The following is a 10,122-nucleotide window of genomic DNA, read 5'->3' on the forward strand; positions in this document are numbered from 1 at the left end:
TGTGTGTGGGAGAGAGAAACGGAGAGAAAAGAGAAAAGAGAGAGAGAGAGAATGCCAAGGACGGCGTGTGCTGTAATTAAGAGCGGAGCAGCAGGAAGTGAACGAGACTGCGTGCACACACACACACACACACACACACGGTAACAGGGTTTCTTTCTATTATTTAAGAGCAGGTGGCATTTTCGTCTGTTTTTGTCCGTCCCTCTGTGGTCCCCCATTTAGCGCCCATTAAGCGGCACCCTCAGCCCTGCTGCACCCAGTGAGAAACTTCCGAACGCAGGGAGAGAGAGAGAGAGAGAGAGAGAGAACTACGTCATGTCCACACCTCTCCCTCGCTCCTACTTTCATCCCTCCGTCACACTTCCTCCCACTCTCATCCTCTTCCTCCTCTTCGTCCCCTCTGCCGGCGTAGATCTAACCACAGAGTGGCCGTTTTACGAGACCATTTACAGGGCGGGGCAGCCGGCCCTGAGGTCCGACCAGGTCGTGAACCTGACTTCTCATCCGCTGTCAGAGATCATTCCACACCACAGCAGAACGTGCAGTCGTCGGAGGGGCTGGACCTGGATGCGGGGTCGCATGCTTATTAAGCCGCATGACATACGTGTGGTACGGTAATGTCTGCATCAATATTTAATGTGACGGTGAAGGTTGTAGGTAAGAGACGAAAGCCTCAGGCTGCAAAACGATTCGTATCGGCGCACAGAAACACCTGCATCAGCAGCATACCGACCGTAACCACAAAATCCGCCGCTTTAACTAGCTAGCTGGGAATACACGTGACCTTTGGAAGACGATGCATACAGCATTTCATCATACTGCAACGGTCATAATTTACACAGTTGTCATAATTTACATACGACAATCACCCACCGCCGTTTATCAGATCTTCTGATGACTAAAACGGTGACTGCGACACTAGTGAACACGCCCCATACACTACATCATATATATGATCCAATGTGTGTTTTTTATTTGCAGGGATGTTAAAATATAAAAAAAAACTTTGCTAATATTCACACGCTGCAATGATTAGGTGTTTATTTAATATTTAAAGCATTGAATATTTAAAATGAATCACAATGACTGACGTGTAATTTTTGACGGCCCACAGACTAATGAATTTGTGTTAATTGTGAAGTAGAAAATTGCTGTGATACGGTGTGGGCTGTGAAGGTGTGCACGATGCACAATACAATTACGAAAATGGTTCATTATGGGACAGTACACTCACCGGCCACTTTATTAAGCACGCCTGCCAACTGCTCGTTGACACAAATTACTGATCAGCCAATCACATGGTGGCAACTCAATGCATGTAGGCATGTTGACATGGTCAAATCGAGCTTCATGATGGGGAAGAAAGGTGACTTTGAACATGGTTGTTGTGCCAGACGGGCTGGTCTGAGTAAACTGCTGATCTTCTGGGATTGTCACGCACAGAAGAGGTCCGAAAAGAGGAAAAGCACCATGTCATAAAGCTCGATTTATCTGAGACTGGCTCTGTGAACATGACAGTGAGTTCACTGCACTCAGATGGCCTCCACAGTCAGCAGATCTCAATCCAGTACAGCACCTTCGGGATGAGATGGAACGGGAGATTCGGGAGAAGGGTGAACGGGAGACTTTGATGAGTCTATGCCGCGAAGGATTAAGGCAGTTCTGGTACTAGCAAGGCGTGCCTAATAAAGTGGCCGGTGAGTGTACGTCGCCCAGCCCTCATGATATTTACTGAGAGTAGGTCATATCATCACAACTCCTATAAAATTGTTGAGTCCACCCTCACATGGACGTTTTGCTTGAACGTATCTCACATGGATCCTCGCATAAAGTAGCCTAGCAGGTAAGATACTCGCCTAGTAACCGGGAGACCACAAAGTCCCAGGTTCGAACACCACTTACTACCATCGTGTCACAGGCCACCCAGATACTGGTTCAGTCCCTAGTAACCTCACGACAGGACTACTGTAACTCCCTTCTAGCTGGTCTACCTCTACATACCATTCGACCTCTACAACTCATACAAAATGCAGCAGCACAACTAATCTTCAACCTCCCCAAGTTCTCCCACACCACCCCTCTACTACGCTCCCTCCACTGGCTCCCAGTAGCTGCACGCATCAGGTTCAAAATACTGATGCTGGCCTACAAAGCCAAACATGGAGTAGCATCATCCTACCTCACAGCCCTTATTACACCTCACACTGCACCTCGTATACTCCGAGCCTCCAGTACTGCTCGCCTGGTCCCTCCATCTCTGAAGGTAAAAGGAAGACGCTCATCTAGACTCTTCTCCATCTTGGCCCCTCGGTGGTGGAATGAACTTCCAGCTCAGTCACTGAGCACCTTCACACGGCAGCTCAAGACCTTCCTCTTTAGAGAAGATTTAGATGAACTTGTAACCTTCTTCTTGTCTGACTTCTGTATAGAAACTAGAACAGAGTGAATAAAAGATTGTATTCATAGTTGGGGGTCCTAGTGAACCAGAACTGACCACTTCATCCATGGTGACATGGAAGCACGTTGTAAGTCGCTCTGGATACGGACGTCTGCCAAATGCCTTAAATGTAAATGTAAAATGTAAATGTGTCCCTGAGCAAGACACTCGTCTCCAGGTGGACTGTCCCTGTCACTAGTGATTGTAAGGCGCTTCCCGCCGTCAGCTGGAAGCAGGAAGCGGACAGGAAGTGGAAGCGGCGCTTACCTGAGCCTCGCTTTGACAGAACTTTGACGCTGTGCACCATGGCAACAGTCAGCATCAGCAGCATCAGCGGCAGCAGCGGCAGCGGCGGAACGGAGGAGAACATCTTTCTCTCGGTTCTGCGGAGAGAGGCGGACACGAGTGAGATTCTTTTTTGCTTCACGCGAGAAAAGTGTAACGCTCTTAACGAGGGTTTCCCGAATACGTGTTACCGAGGCGCCTCACCGCCCTTCAGCGCCGCTTTTTACCATGGCAACGGGCACAAATACACACGTATAAAGGAGAAGAGGCTTCACTCATCTGCTGCAGAGCGACTTATTAAGGATAAGTGAGTATGTGAGAGAGAGAAGAAGCTTAACACACACCCACACAGAATGAGAGAGCAAAAAGAAAGAGGGGGAGTACACACACACACACACACACACACACACACTCAGCACGATGTTAGACGCCGCTGTAGGAGATTGATGCTGCGATTTCACGATTTAATCCAATTAAAACTCTCCATGGATTTACAAGGCAACATAAAGAGCAGAGACACAACAGGCCCAGCATGAGACCCACCTGCTCACATGCTTACATACACACACACACACACACACACACAAATTAGTTGTGTATTTAGATGCTTATGGCACATTTAAAACAACAAAGTAATAAGAGTGAGAGATGCAGGCTTAGTTATGAGCACAATAAAGGACAGTTTAACCTGAGCAGATTGAGTATGTGTGTGTATGTGTGTCTTATGCACTGTTGGCTCTCTTCACAGTCTACTGGTCTGAAGGTCTCTGACCGCAGGATGTCTAACTAATGAGGAACGTCCCAACAATGCAAGCAAAACCAGCACTACACTTACTACTACCACACACACACACACACACACACACACACACACACACACACAGGGACTCCCTCAACCTCAACTCACATTTACGTCAAAAACATCACACATCATCATAACCTTCACATTCGCACGCAGATACACACACACACCCTCAAAGAACTTGATATCTCTCTCACACACACACACACACACACACACACACAGAGATACAGATTATACGAAGGTACTATAACTAGGATATTTGGCCATATTTCTTTATCATCTGGGGAATAAAGAGTTATTGATCTGTCTGCTAAAAGATCAATATATCGACATAAAAAAACCTACGTTCCATTCACAGAAGACATTTTTGACACTTTCCTTCCAGGCCACGTTTGTAATTGGTGCTCAATCTCCTCTATTTCTCCTTTAACGTCATACATTCACTTCACTTTCTCATGCAAACGAAGCAGTTTGTGCTGAGACGTACTAAACTCGGGGAAAGGAGGCAGAAAGCGAGCAAGAGAGATGTCACCTCTTTATTAATTCATTAAAACACACGTTCATGCTGAATAATTAAACATCGCCATTTAGCAGTGATGAATTCCCCACCTGAGTTTCCCGTCCGAAGGCGCCGCCACGAGTAAAGAAACAGCGAATTCCCAACCAGCCGCCACCCGCCAGATATTTCTACTGTGGAGCTGGCCAATCGCAGCGGCTCACGGGCTCCTCGGCCAATACGCAGTCCTCCAAGACAGCGAAGTTGTGGAGTCGGCGACTCCCGTATCAGAAAAGGACCCCCTGCTCCCCGAAGCTGGATCAATAACACATAAATTCAACTATTCTGTCCAGACACAGACACACACACACACACACACTTCAATTATTCATGCCACCCATCGTGTGGGAGAGTTGGGATCGAACTCGGGTAGAAGAAAAAAACCCCGAAACCTAAAAAACTCGACCAGCTGCGTCAAACGGGGTCAAATTAGCAACTCCACCCCCACCAACCAGAGCAGTAGGAGGGCGGAGTCAGAGAGTCCCGGGTCGGGGGCAAGAAGCATCGCCAGACCTGTGATATGATGTCATCATGACACTTTACCAGAACGGCCACAGTCACATCTCAGTCCTTTCGCAGGACGGCTGTCTTGGATGCACGTCTGGTTTTTACGGTACGGCGAGAGCCACATGAGCACGAGCGACGTTTTCTTGCCATCTCCTCGTTAGTATAGTGGTGAGTATCTCCGCCTGTCACACGGGAGACCGGGGTTCGATTCCCCGACGGGTCTCGGGCCAGTGGTGTCCTAGTGGTTAAGGAAGCGGCCCCGTAATCACTAGGTTGCCGGTTTGAATCCCGATCCGCCAAGGTGCCACTGAGGTCATGTCTGTCATGGCTGCCCACTGCTCACTCAGGGTGATGGTTAAATACAGAGGACACATTTCACTGTCTGCACCGTGTGCTGTGCTGCAGTGTATCACAATCCGGCACAATCATTTCACTTTACTTACTTTCCGAATGAAAACTTTCTTTTAATAGTTTTTGAGCTATTTAACAAAAACCCAATTTTTGGACCGAACACTGAAAATCTTTAAAAATGCATTAAACTCTGTGACCCGCGTGTTTAAAGTCAGAAGACAGAACACACAACACGGCATTTTTTCAGAAACTTACACCGATATGGCTCTCAGCGCTTGATATAAAATATCCATACATTTTTTCACGATATATATATATCTTTTTTTCAAACAAATAAAAATCTCCAGTAGAGTATATTCCCATTTACAGTGATTGTGGTGAAAATGCAAACCAGCCAGAAGAAGCATTTTACCTGCTTGGCGCTCAACTGTAAAAATGCATTTCGCTCCCCTTCTTCTTCCTCTTCTTCTTCTTCCTTTTTTTCTCCGGCAGGCCAAGTCCCCAGGACGCCCTGAGGCGGAATCCACCGCGCTTCGCCATTAAATTTCTCTCTCGGCAGACAGCCCCGGATCGGAGAGCGGCGTGCAACCTCGCTGAGCGCAGCAGAAATAACTTTGTTAGGGCGCAATATTCACCTGCTATTCGCCAATCCGCCGGTAATTACCCGCGTTACTAAGATAAAGGCGTTTACGGCGCCACAAATGGGGGCCGGAGGCAGAAGCCAAGTCCGCGGAGTCGCTTTATTACGAACCCGCCGTCAGTGCAAATGAGCCAGAAACAAGAAACAAGCAGCTACTAATACCACGGCATCTACATGGTGTAAAAGGTGGAGACCACGACACAAACTCTATTCAGCCAGGCCACGCCCGCAGAGATCAGTAGAGGCCATCAACGCTGACCGCCATTTCAACTAGGGGCTATATGAAGGTCCTCTGGAATGTTAAGAAGCTTGTTGCTCATATGGTGAGCGGTGGGCAGCCATGACAGGCGCCCGGGGAGCAGTGTGTGGGGACCCTGATCAAGGGGACCTCGGGATGGTCTTCAATTTGAATCATTGTGTAAATTTGTGGGATACAGAGGCTTTGGGTTGTGCCGGGACGCTCTTGTCCACGTTGCAGCAGTTGACAGGCGAGGCCTGCAGGCTTCACTCCAGGAGAAAGTGAATGGGGGGGACGGAACACACGAACACCGACAGACCGTCCATCATCAGTTCCCACGGAGACGCAGAGAGAGCGGCGGAGAGATGGATTCACACCCGCATACACTTCTGCGCAGCGTGAAACGCCTTATTGACAATATATCAAAATATACAGATGTTCCACTGGTGCACCAGCAATGCAACACAATTCCATGCATGGATCATTTTCACCCTGCTTCCATATTTCTTTTTAGTTCAGTAATATTGTCACTAATGCAATGACAATGATCTATTACCGTGAACATTGTGCATGGAGTGTTAAGTCATTAATATATTCATATTTGCCAAATCATATGAATGCATGAACATTTTAATGTGAAATATTCATTAATACCCGTTTAAGCCACAGTTTGCTGAAGGAACATCTAACACAAGTCCAAGGGGGGTAGCTGTGTTCTTCAAAGCAGTATTATGTTCTGCATTTTCCAAATGTACTTTGACCGGGGTCTCGGGCTAGATCTCAGGTGCTTCAGTGTGAGGCTGTTTGGCTTCATTCGTTTTTCTTCCGTTAAACCAACATTTCTGTCCAAAATTAGATGGTTGGTTTCCTTGCTTTTTCCCTCTCAGAGAGTGTCTTAAAATGCTGGCTTTGGAGGATATACGATAAACCATGTTTAAACCACTCAGTGTGTCTCCGCCGTCCATAGAACAGCGAGTCTGGGCACACAAGGTCCAACTGGCCCAGTTCACAAACTTCACAAGGACATGAAAAAAGGCGAGAAAAGCTTTGAGGAGGCACCAGCGAGCGTTTCGTAAGATGGTGTTGTTCTGAGCTGTGCCATAATTGCCTCTGGGGGACAACAGACACACTCGTACTATCGCACACACACACACACACAGCGACACAAATAACAATCCGACAGCAGCATTTGAGTTCAAGAAGGTGTCATTTCATTAATATAAAAGCCCTTCTGAATGCAAGCAATGTGAATTTGTGCGGTCGGCCCTGAGCACCATAGATGTTTCTCCTTCTGCATGAGTCTCCTTTCAGCAGGGATTGGAATAAAGCAGCAGGAGACGAGGATGGGTGAAGTGCAGCAGTCAGACCCCCTGCCCTGAATTCTCACCCTTCGCAATGGCTGTGCGAGAGCCAAGACGGAAGCGAATCAAGAAAGATCCTACAGGCTGTAACCAATACCAACAACTGGCCAATTAGGACCTTGGATGGAAAAATATTTATTTTATTAAAAAATTGAAATAGTAGCCCAGTTCTCAGACAAAACAACGAGGAACACGGGAGCCTTGAAGGAACCTGGAGGAGTAAAACTGTCACGACTACGGACTTACGGGGGAAGGAAGCGCAGAGGTCTGACATGCTGGGAACGGGGTTTTATTAACAAATAAACAATAAATACAAATAAACAGCGGCGCGGTGGCCGAAAACAATTTAACTACAATAAAAAACACAAACTAACCCGTAGGCGTGTGGCGATTGCCAGAACTCAAAACACATATGAAACTAAACCAGGTCAAGTTCGTGCAGAGAGTCCACGAAAATGCCGGAGACCCAGAAGGGGCGGAAACATCCGGCATTTATGGGGCGTCAGGATTGGAGTCAGGTGTGGAGCCCAGCTGCAGGCAATCCTGACAAAAACTTTCCAATCCAAATGTATTATTTAGGTTTGTAATGTTAATTGCATTGGTTTCGGTGTGATCACAGGTACGCGAGGCAAACAAGAAATTATCACGGGGGCGTGTGACGCGATCTGAGCGCTAGATGCACTCTGTGCGTCACAGTGTGACGTCACAGCTCCTGCACATGTCTCCGAGACAATGGACAATCTGCTCAGTTTGGCAGATTCGGCGATGTATAATCAGTTCAGTCTGATCAGTTCAGCATGCTAACACTCAGAATGGACAGTGTGGTCTAATCAGTTCAGCACGGTCAGTTCATTGTGATACACTGAGCATGAACAGTTTGGTCCGATCAGTTCAGCATGATGAATTCGGTGTGATCAGTTAAGCCAACTCAACTGTGTATGATCATCTTAAAATGGTCAATGCAGTATATTTCTCAATGCATAAGCACTTCACCATGATTAGTTCAACAGATTCAATGGTGTATGATCAGAACAACATGTTCCTGGTTGTATAATCAGTTCAGTCTCAGAAGGCATGCTACACTGAGTATCAACAGTTTGGTCTGATTGGTTCAGCATGATCAGTTCAGCATGCTACACTAAGTATAAACGGTGTGGTCTGATCAGTTCAGCATGATCAATTCAGCATGCAACACTCAGTATGAGCAGTGTGGTCTGATCAATTCATCATCAGTTCAGAACAATCAGTTCAGTGTGCAATGCTCAGTATGGACAGTGTGGTCTGATGTGTTCAGCATGATCAGTTCAGCATGCTACACTGTATATGAACAGTATTGTCCGATCAGTTCAGCATGATCAGTTCAGTGTGCAATGATCAGTATGAACAGTGTGGTCTGATCAGTTCAGCACGATCAGTTCAGCGTGCAACACTCAGTATGAGCAGTGTGGTCTGATCAGTTCAGCATGATCAGTTCAGCATGCAACATTCAGTATGAACTGTGTGGTCTGATCAGTTCAGCACGATCAGTTCAGTGATCAGTTCAGTGTGCAACACTCTGTATGAACAGTGTGGTCTGATCAGTTCGGCATGATCAATTCAGCATGCAACACTCAGTATGAACAGTGTGGTCTGATCAGTTCAGCATGATCAGTTCAGCAAGCTGCACTATGTAAAACCAGTTCAGTAATATCACTTCAGTATGCTCCACTGCGCATAACTGGATTCAGTATATGCTATGCTGAGAACGATCAGCTCAGTCTGGTCAGTATGCTATATAAGTCAGTAGGCTGTGTATAGTATAGTTCAGAGAATGAACAGTTCAGAGTATGAACAGTGTGTATAGACTTTTCTGTATTGCCTATGTTTTCATGATCAGGTTTGTGGATTTACAGGTATTTTCGTCTAGAAGGCAAGTGGACCAGCTCCAAAACGGCCACCTGCCTACCTTACACCCGCACACAGGAACTAATGCCCAGCACTCTTCGCCACACACACACACACACACACACACACACACATACACACACGGAAAGTAAAATTTCACACCATCTGAATAGAAGTAATTCTCACAATGTTTTCAGCACATAGAAAATTCTGCAGCCTGAATGGAACTACCGTGTGTGTGTGTGTGTGTGTGTGTGTGTGTGTGTGTGTGCGTGTGTGGATGCCGTGGGTGGTATTCGGAGGATCAGCCTGATTCTGGACGCTGGATCTCCATCATCGACCACAACTCTCGCGCACACGGCTGCGTTGGCGCGTTTCACCGCGAGCGTCTTCTCCCCAGAGGCGCCGCGCAGCAGATCGACTACATGAGTGTGTGTAGTGTGTGTGTGTGTGTGTGTGTGTGTGTCAGATCAGAACCATTTTTCTGAGGCTTTTCTGGACTTCTTATCTTGATGTTCTAGCTCCTTCTCTCTGCCCCTGTCTCTCGGCGTTTTGGTGTTATTCCCACTCCCCGATCGTACTGCAGTGGAGTCGGACCTGCCTGTCTCTCTCTGCCTCTCTCCCTCCGTCTCTTTCACTCCTTCCCCACAACCTTCTGAGAACCAGGAGGCTCTCTGAGTTCCAGAAGCCCCATCATCCGACCGGTCCTCCTCCCTTCATCTCACACTGTCCATCAAAGAGAGAGAGAGAGAGAGAGAGCTGAAAACATGATCACTGCGCTTTTACAACGTCCAGAGAAGAAACTGCAGCAACACACACACACACACACACACACAGAGAGAGAGAGAGAGAGAGAGAGACGCCGGCGCAGGGAAGAATTGCCGCATTCCCCCCATTCCCGAAAGAAGGGAGAATCCCTCCATCCCCGCTCAGCCCGTCTTACCCCCGGCGCGCCAGACCAGCGGTCAGCCCATCCGCGCGTCCACAGGTAGATCCGCCGGCGGCGGCCGCGGACGTTCCTTCCTCCTCTCCTTCTTTCTTTAAGAAAAAAAAAAATT

At 47.5% G+C, this 10,122-nt stretch overlaps 1 protein-coding gene across 3 annotated transcripts in view; it reads right to left on the reverse strand.

Annotated features, from left to right (window-relative positions):
* il1rapl1a (interleukin 1 receptor accessory protein-like 1a) overlaps positions 1–10,122 on the reverse strand; it is a 42,596-nt gene that overhangs the window by 32,397 nt on the left and 77 nt on the right. For all 3 annotated transcript variants that reach the window (XM_028992352.1, XM_028992350.1, XM_028992351.1), the window contains exons 1-2: positions 10,008–10,122; positions 2,705–2,820 (exon numbers count right to left, since the gene is read on the reverse strand). The exon at positions 10,008–10,122 is cut by the window's right edge. In XM_028992352.1, coding sequence (XP_028848185.1) covers positions 2,705–2,807 — 103 coding nt within the window. In that variant the 5' untranslated portion in view covers positions 2,808–2,820; positions 10,008–10,122. The remainder of the gene's footprint in view (positions 1–2,704; positions 2,821–10,007) is intronic.

Source organism: Denticeps clupeoides, chromosome 9 (assembly GCF_900700375.1).
Source record: "Denticeps clupeoides chromosome 9, fDenClu1.1, whole genome shotgun sequence".
NCBI classification, from domain to species: Eukaryota; Metazoa; Chordata; class Actinopteri; order Clupeiformes; family Denticipitidae; genus Denticeps; species Denticeps clupeoides.